Genomic DNA, 18,504 nt, shown 5'->3' with positions numbered 1-18,504 from the left:
GGTGCTGGTTACGTTTTGGAGTCTAGTGACTCTCTCCATCTCTGTCCAGGTTGCCTGATTGAGCAGCTGTCCGAGGAGAAGTATGAGTGCATGGTGTGCTGTGAGGTGATCAGGGTGATGGCACCCGTCTGGAGCTGTCTCAGCTGCTTCCATGTATTCCATCTCAACTGCATCAAGAAGTGGGCCCGCTCCCCAGCCTCACAGGCAGACGGTAGGCCGAACACAGACAGACAAACAGGCAGACACGTGTGCAATTAAGCACTGCCCAGCAGTGACTCATTCAGCTCTGCATCTATTCATGAGTTTTAACACAATAGTTCTCCATAGATAGCACATTGCTGTTCCACCCAGACAATACAGTAGTGCAAATTCTGCACGACAGATGAGGCTACAATATCCACTGTAGCAAAAATGTGGCCCCAGTGACCTTATCCTAATTGCAGTGGCCTTCTATTATCTTAATTGCAGCTAATGTGCGCTGTTACTTCTGTACTAACAATGTCACAATATATTGTAGATTATAACTTTATTTAAGATGTAGTGCACATATTGTGGACAACCATCATTCTTAAAGAGATATGTGAAGGATGCTATATGTGATATACAAGTTTTTGCTCTAATTTGCAGAAACAAATGATGGGTGGAGGTGTCCAGCTTGTCAGAATGTTGTCTTCCAACCCCCAAACACCTACAAGTGCTTCTGTGGTAAGTGATTAGCTAATAGCCATTATTCCCAGACAGTAGTGCATCCCTAGTCTTTCTCGCTCGTTGAGATGCTTTGCGCATAATGTAAGGGATAATCAACAAGGGGTTATGCGTTCTATGGAAAATAATGAATGACTCGTTTCGCATTGGCTTCTAGAGCATGCATTATTTAAGTGATAAGGCCCGAGATCGTCGAGACCCGGCAAACCGTGCTAATATATCCTCCAAACTCTGGCTTTGAGGGCATTATCACTTTTATACAACGGGTTACCAACATATTCAAATAATGATTGACATATTTTCATATATTATTCATACTTTTTCCATCCTTCCACAAGCTATAGTCCCAACACTTGTTGCAACTAGGGCTGTTGCGGTGACCGTATGACCGCCTCCACGTGACCGATTAGTCACAGTAGTTACGCTTCTCCAAGCTCTTATGCTGCTGATGGTCATTAGTAGCCTACCAACTTGATAACTGCCTGGTACTCAGCACTGTATTGTCCACTCTAATCAATCTGACATCAATGCAAAGGAAACCAAAATTCTAATCAAACACTTCATGAGAGCCCATGAGCTCATGTTGCGCAACATTTCTATAGGCTATGCAATTGTGGGAGAAAAAAAGAGTGATGGTCGCTAATAAAAAGAGGATCCCATCAGCTTTCTATAGGCTAGGCTTACTATATATATTTCTCAACTTAACTTTCCTAATATTAAGCACATTGCTTATATTTACAACAGGAGTATAGGCTACCTGGCTGGCATGAAAATAAACCATGCGGGAAATGAGGTTACCTAGTCAGTTGTGCAATTGAATGCCTTCAACTGAAATGTCTTCCGCATTTAACCCAACCCCTCTGAATCAGAGAGGTGCGGGGGCCTGCCTTAATCGACATCCATGTCTTCTGCGCCAGGGGAACACTGCCTTGCTCAGAGGCAGAACGACAAATTTTTACCTTGTCAGCTCGGGGATTCGATCAAGCAACCTTTTGGTTACTGGCCCAATGCTCTAACCACTAGGCTACCTGCCGCCAAAGCGTCCTCCATTTGCTATTTATAGTTGAAGTCGGAAGTTTACATATACCTTAGCCAAATACATTTAAACTCAGTTTTTCACAATTCCTGACATTTAATCCTAGGAAAAATTCCCTGTCTTAAGTCAGTTAGAATCACCACTTTATTTTAAGAATGTGAAATGTCAGAATAATAGAGAATGATTTATTTCAGCTTTTATTTCTTTCACCTCATTCCCAATGGGTCAGAAGTTTACATGCACTCAATTAGTATTTGGTAGCATTGCCTTTAAATGGTTTAACTTGGGTCAAATGTTTCGGGTAGCCTTCCACAGCCTTCCCACAATAAGTTGGGTGAATTTTGGCCCATTCCTCCTGCAGAGCTGGTGTAACTGAGTCAGGTTTGTAGGCCTCCTTGCTCGCACACACTTTTTCAGTTCTGCCCACAAATTTTCTATGGGATTGAGGTCAGGGCTTTGTGATAGCTACTCCAATACCTTGACTTTGTTGCCCTTAAGCCATTTTGCCACTTTGGAAGTTTGCTTTGGAAGTTTGCTTGGGGTCATTGTCCAGTTGGAAGACCCATTTGCGACCAAGCTTTAACTTCCTGACTGATGTCTTGAGATGTTGCTTCAATATATCCACATAATGTTCCTGCCTCATGATGCCATCTATTTTGTGAAGTGCACCAGTCCCTCCTGCAGCAAAGCACCCCCACAACATGATGCTGTTTCCCCCGTGCTTCACGGTTGGGATGGTGTTCTTCGGCTTGCAAGCCTCCCCCTTTTTCCTCCAAACATAACAATGGTCAGTATGGCCAAACAGTTCTATTTTTGTTTCATCAGACCAGAGGACATTTCTCCAAAAAGTACGATCTTTGTCCCCATGTGCAGTTGCAAACCGTAATCTGGCTTTTTTATGGTTGTTTTGGAGCAGTGGTTTCTTTCTTGCTGAGCAGCCTTTCAGGTTATGTCGATATAGGACTCGTTATACTGTGGATATAGATACTTTTTTACCTGTTTCTTCCAGCATCTTCACAAGGTCCTTTGCTGTTGTTCTGGGATTGATTTGCACTTTTCGCACCAAAATATGTTCATCTCTAGGAGACAGAACGTGTATCCTTCCTGAGCGGTATGACGGCTGCGTGGTCCCATGGTGTTTATACTTGCGTACAATTGTTTGTACATATGAACATTGTACCTTCAGGCATTTGGAAAATGCTCCCAAGGATGAACCAGACTTGTGGAGGTCTAAAATTTTTGGGCTGATATCTTTTGATTTCCCCATGATGTCAAGCAAAGAGGCGCTGAGTTTGAAGGTAGGCCGTGAAATAAATCCACAGGTACACCTCAAATTGACTCAAATGATGTCAATTAGCCAATCAGAAGCTTCTAAAGCTATGACATCATTTTTTGGAATTTTCCAAGCTGTTTAATTGAAGGCACAGTCAACTTGGTGTATGTAAACTTCTGACCCACTGGAATTGTGATACAGTGAATTATAAGTGAAATAATCTGTCTGTAAACAATTGTTGGAAAAATTACTTGTCATGCACAAAGTAGATGTCCTAACCGACTTGCCAAACTATAGTTTGTTGACAAGAAATTTGTGGAGTGGTTGAAAAATGAGTTTTAATGACTCCAACCTAAGTGTATGTGAACTTCTGACTTCAACTCTAAGTGCATAGATTACCTGTTTTTTCCCGCTGCCCCTGTTTCGATACAGGTGCATGATAATGGTCCATTCTAAATCGAAACAAATGTCACATTATTTAGTATATGTAAATACCAGATTAAATCAACTTTTCGGACGCCTCATGTTGCCTAGCCCATAGGCCTATATGTTTTAATAAGGTTTGTATCACAACTATCACATAGTGTTGTGTGTTCCTTCCAAACAACTATACTTTAGTTTCATCTGTCCACAGAATATTTTGCCAGTAGCTCTGTGGAACAGCCAGGTGCTCTTTTGTGAACTTCAGACGTGCAGCAATGTTTTTTGGGGGACAGCAGTTGCTTCTTCCGTGGTGTCCTACCATGAACACCATTCTCGTTCAGTGTTTTACGTATCGTAGACTCGTCAACAGAGATGTTGGCATGTTCCAGAGGTTTCTAAGTCTTTATTTGATACTCTAGGATTCTTCTTAACCTCTTCGAGCATTCTGCTCTGCTCTTGCAGTCATCTTTGCAGGACGGCCACTCCTAGGGAGAGTAGCAACAGTACTGAACTTTCTCCATTTATAGACAATTTGTCTTACCATGGACTGATGAACATCAAGGCTTTTAGAGATACTTTTGTAACCCTGTCCAGCTTTATGCAAGACAACAATTATTAATCTTAGGTCTTCTGAGATGTCTTTTGTTCGAGGCATGGTTCACATCAGGCAATGCTTCTTGTGAATCGCAAACTCAAATTTTGTGTGTTTTTTTTTTTTTTTTTAGACATGGAAGCTCTAACCAAAATCTCCAATCGCGTCTCATTGGTTGGACTCCAGGTTAGCTGACTCTTGACTCCAATTAGCTTTTGGGGAAGTCATTAGCCTAGGGCTTCATTATACTTTTTCCAACCTACACTGTGAATGTTTAAATTGTGTATTCAATATATACAAGAAAAATACAAGAATTTTTATTAGTTGAAGCTGTGATGTGACTTAATTTGATTTGATCATCTATGACACATTTATGCAGAAATCCAGGTAATTCCAAAGGGTTCACGTACTTTTTTTGCCACTGTATAAGCAGTACGTGAGTTTCAAGTTTGGGGAAGATCATTTTCACCATAAAAATAAATTCTTATAATTAAAGCATTATGCATTAAATGCATAATTGTATTTGCGGTCACTTTTGGTAATGGTGTTTTCCGCTAATGGAACATTCGCGCTTACTATTATGTGCCCATTACTGCGCTTATAATGTGAAGAAATAAACTATTAGGCTATCAACATTTTAAGCTAAACATTCTGATCTGTTGCGTAAGCCACATTGCCTAAAAACGTTTTTTTCCATGCTATTGGTTGTATTAATTTGGGATCTATCGCATCCATCAACTGTCCCAGACTGTTTGGAATATTTATTTCTCGTACAGAATAGAATAGGTCGACTTTTGTACTGTGGGGGATAGTGGATTGACATAGGCTAGTGCTTTTGCTGTTTGTTAGGCCTACTCATCTTCTTTTCGTCAGCGCCCAGTTGCGTCCCCGATTACGGCCACAAAGGGAATGCCGCCGGGAAATTCAAGTCATTATCAAGTGCTTGTCAAATTGTGAATGAGAGACAATTGGCGTGTGTACAGCCTGCGCAAAAAACTAAGCAGAGCTTAGTAGAACAACTTTTGTACGTTTGTAGAACAACTAAATTTAACTCTAAATTAAGCATATAGGAGTACCTATTTCTTTTAACCGCTCCACACAGAATAGACGCATGTGCGCACTCAAATTCTTTGGAGAAAATGTATATTTTTTCTGCTTTGTTCAATTGTATTCTTCATACTATAAAATAATGCCACGGAATTGTAAACAAATTAAATAGTGTTTCCCACAGCCATTTGGCACATCAGGACCTAGGCTATATTATATGGATTTATTACTTTTTAAAATGTGTGGAAGCCAGGAGATGCTAAATGTATTTATGTTAATGGTAAATTACCATGAGACCGACAGTTATTTGCTTGACAATCACCGGCTGACAATTTTGTGACCTCCACAGCCCTAGTTGCAACCCAAGCCAACTGGTTGTTCGTTCTATCAGTTCGGTTGCTAGAGACGTAACCCAGTCGTGCAGTCTTTTTGTTCTGTAATGTTCGTTCTAAATGTTCCATTGCCATACTGACTGGCAATGTTCTTCTCCCTTGCTTTCTAGCTAGCCAACTGTAGCTAACTTAGTCATGTCAAAAAGTGCAGCCAGAATAACAGCAAAGTAGCTGCATTTGCATTTGTTCAAGCTGTTTTCTAGAGATGTATCAAAATAAATCCATAACAATGAGCTAATGAGGTGCGATTTTTGCCTGGCATAGAAAATGTGCTCTTCCGTCAGGACACTGTTGTTCAAAGGAGCTAGCCAACAACACAGCTAACACAATCACTTCAAACTGAAGCTGGAAAGACTGCAAACTGGATGTATTTCGTTTTACCTTTTTTTCAATTGACATTTCTTTGTATATATCCATAAAAATGATGCCAGCTGATTCATGATTTTGACTGGCTGAGAAATGCTGTCTGCCGGTCTCATCCCAACTCCTGATGCGTTCATTACTATGGAACAGCTGGGGGTTGAATTTGAATGTTGAAACAATGATTCAAATGTCGTAGAGACCGACCGCAAGGTTTCTACAAATCTCCGCTGTTAAACTAAATGTTAGTCTAAAAGAAATGTAAAAATGTCTAGATACTTTTTTATAGTGGGGATCAAGTTTATAAATTGCCTGGTTGGGCTGATGAGACCGTGGATTGCACAGTCAGATGGAACAGATTATATAGTCATTTTAACGTCATAGATTTAGCTGATGATAATGTGGAATAGACATTGGCTGGAATGAGGTCTTTAACCAATCAGCATTCAGGATTAGAACCACCCGTTGTCTAATTCCCCACCTTCCATGGAGTTGCATTATTTTCCAGAGACCGTTTACATTTTATACCAGGCTATGATTTAACATATTAGAAATGTGTTCAACATCCACTGAAGTAGCTTGCAAGTTTACTAGATAGCTACAATAATAGTTGCCTTGGTAACCAAACAGACTTGCTAGTTTAGCTAACCAAACCATCAGTCCTAGCTTGATATTATAAAAATCAAATTCAACAATGAATGTTTTATATTCAACTTTTGCTTTCAAAAGCTGCTCAAACATAGAACATTTTAAGAATGCACTTCATAGCCATTGAATTATACCGTGTGTAACAGTATAACTTTACGTCGTCCCCTCGCCCCGACACGGGCGCGAACCAGGGACCCTCTGCACACATCAACGGTCGCCCACGAAGCATCGTTACCCATCGCTCCACAAAGGCCACGGCCCTTGCAGAGCAAGGGGAAACCCTACTTAAGTCTCAGAGCAAGTGACGTAACTGATTGAAACGCTACTAGCGCGTACCCGCTAACTAGCTAGCCATTTCACATCCGTTACACGTGCATTACAAGGAAATAATGCATGCTCTCGAACAGCGATTCTGAACTTGTGGGTTGCGACCCAAGTGAGGTTTTGAATGGGTCGCAGGTGTCTAAGTAAAAATAATAATAAATATTAACAACTTCTCCAGTCTGAACTTAAACAATTTAAACCAGGTAGAAAGTGTGTAGAAAAGATCATGAACTTACATTTTTTTTAATGTGTAATTTAATCTCAGAAAAAAATCTATTTTCAATAGAGCTATTAGTAGTGCTATTTTGGTTGACTTAGTGGTCTCATACCAGTGGGTTTTTATTTTTTACATTCTTCATCAAGAATATGGGCAAAATGTATTTATTGACAATTAGAGGTGGGAATGTTGGTCCCTTGTTTTATAATTGCTACATTTAATATCAATACAGCATTAAAAATTGTTTTCCAGATTGTATATTGGTGATTATTTTTCGCAATGCGAATATATTGGTTCATGACTTGGACGACGTTGTTCAATTTGTGTCCCAAGGCAAAACCAGTTGAAACACTGCTTTAGAATGCCCTTCAAGACAATCATGAGTATTCAACAATGCCATGGTACAAAACGAATAAAGTTTAATCATCTCAATGACACTGACCTGATAAAATAAACAAGTAGTAGAAATCAATTTCCTTTTCCAGAGTTCTTTCTCTGTACTGTGTTTCCTTATTCTGGTGTGATTGACAGGCAAAGTGACCAACCCGGAGTTCCAGCGTAGCGAGATCCCACACAGCTGTGGAGATACGTGTGGGAAGAAGAGGAGCGGAGCGGACTGCAAGCACCCCTGTAACATGTGAGACAACCCAACCCATACCTCAACCCAACTCATACATAACAAACCTCATCCCACCACCACATAACAATCTGTAGTTCAACAACATGAAGTGGTTGTCTTGATTGTGTCTCCTCTGTGGTTGTCTCTGCAGCTTGTGTCACCCCGGGCCTTGTCCACAGTGTCCTGCCTTTGTCACCAAAGCCTGCATCTGTGGAAGAACCAGGTACTGTATATCCTCTTGACCTAATGTTTGCGTCCCAAAATGGGCCCATAGGGATCTGGTCGAAAGTAGTGCACTATATAGGGAATAGGGTGCCTTTTGGGACTTAGACAAATGTCTACATCGTACTAACTTACCCACTGTTTATTTACATACAGTTGAAGTTGGAAGTTTACATACACTTTAGCCAACTACATTTATACTCAGTTTTTCACAATTCCTGACATTTAATCCATGTAAAAATTCCCTCTTATTTATGTCAGTTAAGATCACCACTTTGTTTTAAGAATGTGAAATGTCAGAATAATAGAGAATTATTTATTTCAGCTTATTTCTTTCATCACATTCCCAGTGGGTCAGAAGTTTACATACACTCAATTAGTATTTGGTAGCATTGCCTTTAAATTGTTTAACTTGGGTCAAACGCTTCAGGTAGCCTTCCACAGCCTTCCCACAATATGTTGGGTGAATTTTGGCCCATTCCTCCTGACAGGGCTGGTGTAACTGAGTCAGGTTTGTAGGCCTCCTTGCTCGCACAGGCTTTTTCAGTTCTGCTCACAAATGTTCTATAGGATTGAGGTCAGGGCTTTGTGTTGGCCACTCCAATACCTTGACTTTGTTGTCCTTAAGTCATTTTGCCACAACTTTGGAAGTATGCTTGGGGTCATTGTCCATTTGGAAGACCAATTTGCGACCAAGCTTTAACTTCCTGACTGATGTCTTCAAATGTTGCTTTAATATATCCACATAATTTTCTTACCTCATGGTGTTATCTGTTTTGTGAATTGCACCAGTCCCTCCTGCAGCAATGCAACCCCACAACATGCTGACACCCCCGTGCTTCACGGTTGGGATGGTGTTTATCGGCTTGCAAGCATCCCCATTATTCCCCCAAAGATAACGATGGTCTTTATGGCCATTTTTGTTAAGTACGATCTTTGTTCCCATGTGCAGTTGCAAACCTTAGTCTGGCTTTTTTGTGGCGGTTTTGGAGCAGTGGCTTCTTCCTTGCTGAGCGGCCTTTCAGGTTATGTCGATATAGGACTCGTTTTACTGTGGATATAGATACTTTTGTACCTGTTTCCTCCAGCATCTTCACAAGGTCCTTTGCTGTTCTGGGATTGATTTGCACTTATCGCACCAAAGTACGTTCATCTCTAGGAGACAGAACGAGTCTCCTTCCTGAGCAGTATGATGGCTGCATGGTCCCATGGTGTTTATACTTGCGTACTATTGTTTGTACAGATGAACGTGGTACCTTCAGGTGTTTGGAAATTGGTCCCAAGGATGAACCAGACTTGTGGAGGTCTACAATTTATTTTCTGAGGTCTTGGCTGATTTCTTTCGATTTTCTCATGATGTCAAGCAAAGAGGCAGTGAGTTTGAAGGTAGGCATTGAAATACACTGCTCAAAAAAATAAAGGGAACACTTAAACAACACAATGTAACTCCAAGTCAATCACACTTCTGTGAAATCAAACTGTCCACTTAGGAAGCAACACTGATTTGACAATAAATTTCACATGCTGTTGTGCAAATGGAATAGACAAAAGGTGGAAATTATAGGCAATTAGCAAGACACCCCCAATAAAGGAGTGGTTCTGCAGGTGGTGACCACAGACCACTTCTCAGTTCCTATGCTTCCTGCCTGATGTTTTGGTCACTTTTGAATGCTGGCGGTGCTTTCACTCTAGTGGTAGCATGAGACGGAGTCTACAACCCACACAAGTGGCTCAGGTAGTGCAGCTCATCCAGGATGGCACATCAATGCGAGCTGTGGCAAGAAGGTTTGCTGTGTCTGTCAGCGTAGTGTCCAGAGCATGGAGGCGCTACCAGGAGACAGGCCAGTACATCAGGAGACGTGCAGGAGGCCGTAGGAGGGCAACAACCCAGCAGCAGGACCGCTACTTCCGCCATTGTGCAAGGAGGAGCAGGCGGAGCACTGCCAGAGCCCTGCAAAATGACCTCCAGCAGGCACAAATGTGCATGTGTCTGCTCAAATGGTCAGAAACAGACTCCATGAGGGTGGTATGAGGGCCCGACGTCCACAGGTGGGGGTTGTGCTTACAGCCCAACACCGTGCAGGACGTTTGGCATTTGTCAGAGAACACCAAGATTGGCAAATTCGCCACTGGCGCCCTGTGCTCTTCACAGATGAAAGCAGGTTCACACTGAGCACATGTGACAGACGTGACAGAGTCTGGAGACGCCGTGGAGAACGTTCTGCTGCCTGCAACATCCTCCAGCATGACCGGTTTGGCGGTGGGTCAGTCATCGTGTGGGGTGGCATTTCTTTGGGGGCCTGCACTCCATGTGCTCGGCAGAAGTAGCCTGACTGCCATTAGGTACCGAGATGAAATCCTCAGACCCCTTGTGAGACCATATGATGGTGCGGTTGGCCCTGGGTTCCTCCTAATGCAAGACAATGCTAGACCTCATGTGGCTGGAGTGTGTCAGCAGTTCCTGCAAGAGGAAGGCATTGATGCTATGGACTGGCCCGCCCGTTCCCCAGACCTGAATCCAATTGAGCACATCTGGGACATCATGTCTCGCTCCATCCACCAACGTCACGTTGCACCACAGACTGTCCAGGAGTTGGCGGATGCTTTAGTCCAGGTCTGGGAGGAGATCCCTCAGGAGACCATCCGCCACCTCATCAGGAGCATGCCCAGGCGTTGTAGGGAGGTCATACACACTACTGAGCCTCATTTTGACTTGTTTTAAGGACATTACATCAAAGTTGGATCAGCCTGTAGTGTGGTCTTCCACTTTAATTTTGAGTGTGACTCCAAATCCAGACCTCCATGGGTTGATAAATTTGATTTACATTGATCATTTTTGTGTGATTTTGTTGTCAGCACATTCAACTATGTAAAGAAAAAAGTATTTAATAAGAATATTTCATTCATTCAGATCTAGGATGTGTTATTTTAGTGTTCCCTTTATTTTTTTGAGCAGTGTACATCCACAGGTACATCTCCAAATGACTCAAATTATGTCAATTAGCCTATCAGAAGCTTCTAAAGCCATGACATAATTTTCTGGAATTTTCCAAGCTGTTTAAAGGCACAGTCAACTTAGTGTATGTAAACTTCTTACTCACTGGAATTGTGATATAGTTCACTGTAAGTGAAATAATCTATCTGTAAACAATTGTTGGAAAAATTACTTGTCATGCACAAAGTAGATGTCCTAACCGACTTGCAAAACTAGTTTGTTAACAAGAAATTTGGAGTGGTTGAAAAACGAGTTTTAATGACTCCAACCTAAGTGTATGTAAACTTCAGACTTCAACTGTACCTTAGCTTAGGCTGCCAAATATTTGTCATTTCTGTGTCACTATTACTAATGTTTAACAATTGGTATAGGAAAAACTTTGCACCTCAGCCCACCCCCACTCACAGTAAAATACATCCATACTTCTCTCTGCAGTCAGCCAATGCGGTGTGGCCAGGCCACTGCCATCCACTGTGACAAGCAGTGTGACTTGATCCTCAACTGTACCGAACACACCTGTACCCAGGCGTGCCACAGCGGACTGTGCCAGCCGTGCCAACTACAGGTCCAGCAGGGTGAGATACTACAAGAAGTTCCTCATAATAAAAAAAAATTGTGATGACTTTGTCCTGGTCTCAATGTCTTAGCTATGGTAATGCGTTACACTGATGCAGTCTTCTGTTTTTCTTAACCTTTGACTTGCTGACGTGCTGTTGCAGTGTGCTACTGTGGTGTTGTCTCTCGGGAGGTGCTGTGTGGGACGGATAACGACTGCTTTGACGGCTCAGGACACTTCTCCTGTCAGCAAGCATGTGGCAAGTAAGTTCTAACCAGCAGATAGAAAACAACTTTGTAGTTTGCTACTGTGAGAATATGATTTATTTCCGCCTGAAGATTAGTCAGTAATGTCTTAGCCAGATTTGCGGAGCATCCTTTTCCTTGCTCCAATCATGCCTTGTATATTATTGATTGATTTTTCTGATTCGCAATATTTTCTCGCTCCCAGGTTGTTGGACTGTGAGGCCCACCGATGCAAGCAGGTGTGCCACCGTGGGCCGTGCCAGCCGTGCCCACGCTCCCCCAGGCTGGTGAGGAGTTGCCCCTGTGGACAGACGGCCTTGGCCAAGCTGCTGGGCTACCCTGAGCGCCGCAGCTGCTCTGACCCCATCCCTTCCTGTGGCAAGACCTGCAACAAGCCCCTGCCCTGTGGATCCAACGGTAAGACCGACAGTGTGTCCACGTGTGATCTCTCTATGGGATTTAAATGTGTTGACTTGTTCCCCCATGTCATTACAGAGACCATCCACATCTGTGAGAAGCTGTGCCACGAGGGCTGCTGTGGCCCCTGCTCACTCACCTCCACCATCAAATGCAGATGTGGCTCTAAGATCAATGTTAGTCCCCAAAAAGGAGTGCTGTACATCTATGGTGTTTGTCATGCTTGTATCGTGAGGGCAAGTCTTCTAATGTAATCAAATTTGTATTTGTCACATGCACCAAATACAACCGGTTTAGACCTTACAGTGAAACGCTTACTTACAAGCCCTTAACCAACAATGCTTTACGAAGTTTTAAGAAAAAATAAATGTAACAAATAATTAAACAGCAGTAAAATAACAATAGTGAGGTTATATCCAGGGGGTACTGGTACAGAGTTGATGTGCGGGGGCACCGGTTAGTCGAGGTAATTGAAGTAATATGTACATGTAGGTAGAGTTAAAGTGACTATGCATAGATAATAAACAGAGTAGCAGCAGTGTAAAAGAGGGGTCTGGGTAACCCTTTGATTAGCTGTTCATGAGTCTTATGGCTTGGGGGTAGAAGCTGTGAAGAAGCTTTTGGACTTGGCGCTCCATTACTGCTTGCTGTGAGGTAGAAGAGAACAGTCAATGACTAGGGTGGCTGGAGTCTTTGACATTTTTTTAGGGCTTTCCTCTGACACAGCCTGGTATAGAGGTCCTGGATGGCAGGAAGCTTGGCCCCGGTGATGTACTGGGCCATACGCACCACCCTCTGTAGTGCTTTGCGGTCGGAGGCCGAGCAGTTGCCATACCAGGCAGTGATGCAACCAGTCAGGATGCTCTTGATGGTGCAGCCGTAGAACCTATTGAGGATCTTAGGACCCCATGCCAAATCTTTTCAGTCTCCTGAGGGGGAATAGGTTTTGTTGTGCCCTCTTCACGACTGTCTTAATGTGCTTAGACCATGTTAGTTTGTTGGTGATGTGAACATCAAGGAACTTGAAGCTCTCAACCTGCTCCACTACAGCCCCGTCGATGAGCACGCCCCCATTCTCAGTCTTTATCCTGTGGTACACAATCAACTCCTTTGTCTTGATCATGTTGAGGGAGAGGTTGTTGTCCTGGCACCACACGGCCAGGTCTCTGACCACCTCCCTATAGGATGTCTCATCATTGTCAGTGATCAGGCCTACCACTATTGTGTCATCAGCAAACTTAATGATGGTGTTGGAGTCGTGCCTGGCCATGCAGTCATGAGTGAACAGGGAGTACAAGGAGGGGACTGAGCACGTACCCCTGAGGGGCCCCTGTGTTGAGGATCAGCGTGGCGGATGTGTTACCTTCCCTTACCACCTGGGGCAGCCCGTCAGGAAGTCCAGGATCCAGTTGCAGAGGGAGGTGTTTAGTCCCAGGATCCTTAGCTTAGTGATGTGCTTTGAGGGCACTATGGTGTTGAACGCTGAGCTGTAGTCAATGAATAGCATTCTCACATAGGTGTTCCTTTTGTCCAGGTGGGAAAGGGCAGCTTGGAGTGCAGTAGATTGCATCATCTGTGGATCTGTTGGGGCGGTATGCAAATTGGGTGTGGGTCTAGGGTTTCTGGGATAATGGTGTTGATGTGAGCCATGATCAGCCTTTCAAAGCACTTCATGGCTACAGATGTGAGTGCTACGGGTCGGTACTCATTTAGGCAGGTTACCTTAGTGTTCTTGGGCACAGACACTATGGTGGTCTGCATGTTGGTATTACAGACTCCGTCAGGGACAGGTGGAAAGTGTCAGTGAAGACAATTGCCAGTTGGTCAGCGCATGCTCGGAGTGCACGTCCTGGTAATCCGTCTGGCCCTGCGGCCTTGTGAATGTTGACCTGTTTAAAGGTCTTGCTCACATCGGCTACAGAGAGCGTGATCACACAGTCGTCCGGAACAGCTGATGCTCTCATGCGTGTTTCAGTGTTACTTTCCTAGAAGCGAGCATAGAAGTAATTTAGCTCATCTGGTAGGCTTGTGTCACTGGGCAGCTCGCGACTGTGCTTCCCTTTGTAGTCTGTAATAGTTAGCAAGCCCAGCCACATCCGACAAGTGTCGGAGCCGCTGTAGTACGATTCGATCTTAGTCCTGTATTGACCCTTTGCCTGTTTGATGGTTCGTCGGAAGGGCATAGCGGGATTTCTTATAAGCTGCCGGGTTAGTCCCGCTCCTTTAGCTCAGTGCGAATGTTGCCTGTAATCCATGGCTTCTAGTTTGGGTATGGCCGTACGGTCACTGTGGCGACAATGTCATCGATGCACTTATTGATGAAGCCAGTGACTGATGTGTACTCCTCAATGCCATCGGAAGAATCCCTGAATATTTTAGTCTGTGCTAGCAAAACAGTCCTGTAGCTTAGCATCTGCTTCATCTGACCACTTTCTTATTGACCGAGTCACTGGTGCTTCCTGCTTTAGTTTTTGCTTGTAAGCAGGAATCAGGAGGATAGAAGTATGGTTAGATTTGCCAAATGGAGGGCGAGGGAGAGTTTGTATGTGTCTCTGTGTGGAGTAAAGGTGGTCTAGAGTTTTTTTTTCTTCTCTCTGGTTGCACATTTAACATGCTGGTAGAAATGAGGTAAAACTGATTTAAATGTACCTGCATTAAAGTCCCCGGCCACAGGGAGCGCCGTCTCTGGATGAGCATTTTCCTGTTTGCTTATGGCCATATACAGCTCATTGAGTGCAGTCTTAGTGCCAGCATCAGTTTGTGGTGGTAAATAGACAGCTTTCAAGAATATAGATGAAAACTCTCTTGGTAAATAGTGTGGTCTACAGCTTATGAGATACTTTACCTCAGGTGAACAAAACCTCGAGACTTCCTGAGATTAGTGCACCAGCTGTTACAATATACATAGACTGCCACCTCTTGTCTTACCAGAGGCCGCTGTTCTATCCTGCCGAAAAAGCTTAAAACCCGCCAGCTGTATTTTATTAATGTCGTCGTTCAGCCACGACTCCGTGAAACATAAGATATTACCGTTTTTAATGTCCCGTTGGTAGGATATACGTGATCGTAGTTTGTCTATTTTAATTTCCATTGATTGTACGTTGGCTAATAGGACCGATGGTAAAGGGAGATTACCCTCTCGCTGCCGGATCCTTACAAGGCACCCGGACCTTCGTCCCCGATATCTCTGTCTCTCCTGCTATTGACGGGGATGAGGTTCTTGTCGAGCGTCTGAAGTAAATCCTTCCCGTCGACTCGTTAAAGAAAAAGTATTCCTCCAGTACGGGGTGAGTAATCGCTGTCCTGATATCTACATGCTCTTTTCGGTCATAAGACACGGTGGCAGGAACATTATGTACAAAATAAGTTACAAATAACATGAAAAAACACGCACAATTGGTTAAGGGACTGTAAAACGGGAGCCACCTCCAGCGCCAATTTCAATAGTTCTGTATAGATTGCTCACTGTTGCAAATGGAGGTGTAATTCTGTTCTATCAAAGAGCACCCCTGAAGACCAACTCTCTTTGTTTTCAGGATGTTCCCTGTGCAACCATCCAGAATGAAGGTAGGATTTTTTTCATTCTTGGGGGGGGGGGGGGGTGTAGCCACTGTACCTACTAAAAGTCGATTTCTTGTACTTAAGTGCCTCATCCATTGTCATAATGTCCTCTTATTTCATCTCTTTCCTTCCTCCCAATTGTAGATGGACTGATTTTTACCTGTGAGAAGCGCTGCCTCAAGAAGCGCTCCTGTGGCCGACACAAATGTGGCGAGCTGTGCTGTGTGGTGAGTGACAGAAATCAGTGTGTGGCACCCAGTTTGTAAAGAACACAGTCAGGAAGTAAAAGTCATACACTAGTTACCTGAATGAATTTGGTAGTAGTTATTAGGAATGAATTGATGGCACTACAGAGGGCATCCAGATGTGCCTGCCTACTATCTAGCTGGTGTCACACTGACATATGTCGTGTGTCCCCCCCCCCCCGCCCCATAGGGTGCAGAACACACATGCTCTCTGGTCTGTGGCTACAAGCTCAACTGTGGCCTCCACCGCTGCCAAGAGCTCTGTCACCGTGGGAACTGCCAACCCTGCTGGCAAACCAGTGAGTTCCGGTCAAAGTTCCCAGTGCTGCTCCCAGTGGCACTGCCAACAGATGTTGACATGCCAGCAGATGCACAGACGCCAAAGTCAATTGAGTTATTTTATCCAGGCTTTGCGATTCTTTGTGGTTCAAATGGCAATGTTCCTCACCATATCTTATCTTGCTTAAGTCTAGAGCACATCCTATTTCACAAGGTAGGAAGTCCATTTACTATACCGGTGGACTTTTGGGGGTGAATCTTAACTTCCACTTAATTTTCACTTAGTCTCCTATTGACATGTGTTAGTGTGATACATACAGTATGCTGTGTCTTGATCGTTGAGATCACATGGCCCCATTAGCTAAGTAACATGCCAGACCGGTTGTCACGTCCCTCTGATTGCCTGCCTGTTTCCTGTGTGTAGGTTTTGATGAGCTGGCGTGCCACTGTGGGGGGACTGTCCTGTTCCCCCCAATCGCCTGTGGCACCAAGCCCTTAGAGTGTAAGAACCTGTGTACCAGGAGGCACAAGTGTGACCATCAAGGTAAAGAATCGAGCTACCTCTAGAACCAAAGAAATCACTACAATTCACCTGGAAGACTGCAAGTCATGACATCTCTTACGAGCTGCATTCCTATTTAGTGCACTACTTTTGACCAAGGCACTATATATATATTTGTATATAGTTTTATATAAAACTATATATATATTTTTATATAGTTTTATATAAAACTTTTCTTTTTATAGTGCCTGAGAATGTTTATTCTTCGGTCTCATCTCATACTGTCTGTTTATGTCCTCAGTGTTCCATAATTGCCACAGTGAGGAGAAGTGCCCACCCTGTACTTACCTCACTCAGAAGTGGTGCATGGGAAAGCATGAGGTAACTTTCCTGATATTAGCCTATTGGCTATCTAATCTTCAACCGGCTTCCATTTGAAAGTATAGGGTGTGTCCTAAATGGCACCCTATTCCCTATATAGTACACTCCGTTTGACCAGAGCCCTATGGGCTGTAGTCAAAAGTAGTGTACTATATAGGGAATATGGTGCTATTAGGGATACTTCACTAAAGCCTTCTCTTCCCCCGCAGCGAAGGAGCAACATTCCGTGCCACCTGCAGGACATCTCCTGTGGTCTGACCTGCAACAAGGTGCTGCTGTGTGACCTCCACCGCTGCCGCCGCATCTGCCACCGGGGAGAATGTCTGGCCGAGGGCGCCTGCCGCCAGCCCTGTGTGCTGCCCCGCGCCGACTGTGGCCACCCCTGCAACGCCCCTTGCCACAAGGGCACCAGTTGCCCGCGTAAAACCTGCACTGCCAAGGTACAAAAAGCGAAATGTTCAACCAACTGACTCGAGGGATTTTATCCTGGTTAAATAAAGGCTAATTAAATAAATAATGTGGCACCTGTGCTATAGAGAGACTGCACTACATTTAGGGTGACATACTGACAGTAAACATATGGAGAATTTCCCCCGAAATGACCGTAGCTCTTCAAATACTCGGACACATGGGTCAGACGTGGAGATACAGGCAGCCGTGTTGGACTGCAGCAGTCTTCTTCTTGTGGCCAGGGTTTCATGTCAGTTTCCACGTCTGCCCCACAGGTGGCGCTACAGTGTGACTGCGGCCGGAGAAAGGAAACGGTAGTGTGCACGGAGGCAGCCAGTGCCCATCAGAGGTGTGCGCGCGTGTGTCCTTATGTGCCTGTACAGTAGAATCAAACAACTACCTTAAATGCGTGCTCTAAACCAGAGTTTTCACCAATTCCATGCTCACTTTTCCGAACTTGACTGTGCATGCGGTGCCAAACAGTGGTTCCCAGTATGTGTCCCTGTGCTGTAGGTATGCAGCCATTGCCATGGCCAGTAAGCTGTCTGACATGCAGCTGGGTGACTCTGTAGACATCGGTCTCATCACTAAGAAGGAGATGAAACAGACCAAGTAAGATGGGACCAAACCTGACTCAAAGCTTATAGCATACAAAACAAAGTTATTCACCTTGTACAAAATTAGTGTACCGTTTCCAGCTTATTTTAATGTCTCTGTGTTCCGTCTCAGGTTGGAGTGTGACGAAGGGTGTGCTGCACTGGAAAGGAACAGGTCAGTTTTTGCACAGCTGTTGTGCGCTCGCACACAGCAGGGCTCCAGACTGCAACCATTTTAGTCGCATTTTGCGACCCTTTGACTTGGCTGTACGAGTTAAAATTCTTAACTGGTCGCATCGGCGCAAGCTTAACATTCATTACATGGTCACCTGACTCAAAAGTTTCAAAACAACATTTTTGCTGCCTGAAAACATGATTTGGTCAAACAGTAAAGTGCTTTATCCTTATGATTCCTGTAA

At 44.0% G+C, this 18,504-nt stretch overlaps 1 protein-coding gene across 6 annotated transcripts in view; it reads left to right on the top strand.

The window, feature by feature from the left end:
• LOC139583805 (transcriptional repressor NF-X1-like) overlaps positions 1 to 18,504 on the top strand; it is a 32,888-nt gene that overhangs the window by 2,285 nt on the left and 12,099 nt on the right. For 3 of the 6 annotated variants that reach the window (XR_011676620.1, XM_071415298.1, XM_071415296.1), the window contains exons 3-19: positions 50 to 211; positions 628 to 705; positions 7,549 to 7,654; positions 7,788 to 7,859; positions 11,289 to 11,428; positions 11,573 to 11,672; positions 11,860 to 12,071; positions 12,150 to 12,247; positions 15,608 to 15,638; positions 15,777 to 15,859; positions 16,068 to 16,176; positions 16,581 to 16,700; positions 16,960 to 17,039; positions 17,249 to 17,479; positions 17,765 to 17,838; positions 17,973 to 18,101; positions 18,219 to 18,260. Coding sequence is in view for 3 of the 6 variants with exons in the window: in XM_071415298.1 (XP_071271399.1) it covers positions 50 to 211; positions 628 to 705; positions 7,549 to 7,654; positions 7,788 to 7,859; positions 11,289 to 11,428; positions 11,573 to 11,672; positions 11,860 to 12,071; positions 12,150 to 12,247; positions 15,608 to 15,638; positions 15,777 to 15,859; positions 16,068 to 16,176; positions 16,581 to 16,700; positions 16,960 to 17,039; positions 17,249 to 17,479; positions 17,765 to 17,838; positions 17,973 to 18,101; positions 18,219 to 18,260 (1,867 nt within the window). In the remaining 3 variants the exon portion in view is untranslated. Of the gene's footprint in view, positions 1 to 49; positions 212 to 627; positions 706 to 7,548; positions 7,655 to 7,787; positions 7,860 to 11,288; positions 11,429 to 11,572; positions 11,673 to 11,859; positions 12,072 to 12,149; positions 12,248 to 15,607; positions 15,639 to 15,776; positions 15,860 to 16,067; positions 16,177 to 16,580; positions 16,701 to 16,959; positions 17,040 to 17,248; positions 17,480 to 17,764; positions 17,867 to 17,972; positions 18,102 to 18,218; positions 18,261 to 18,504 lie in introns of all 6 variants that reach the window. The other 3 variants (XR_011676621.1, XR_011676622.1, XM_071415297.1) reach the window with 2 other exon arrangements.

The sequence above is a fragment of the Salvelinus alpinus genome, chromosome 8 (genome assembly GCF_045679555.1).
Source record: "Salvelinus alpinus chromosome 8, SLU_Salpinus.1, whole genome shotgun sequence".
In the NCBI taxonomy this organism is placed as follows: domain Eukaryota; kingdom Metazoa; phylum Chordata; class Actinopteri; order Salmoniformes; family Salmonidae; genus Salvelinus; species Salvelinus alpinus.
This window is presented reverse-complemented; position numbering and strand designations above follow the sequence as displayed.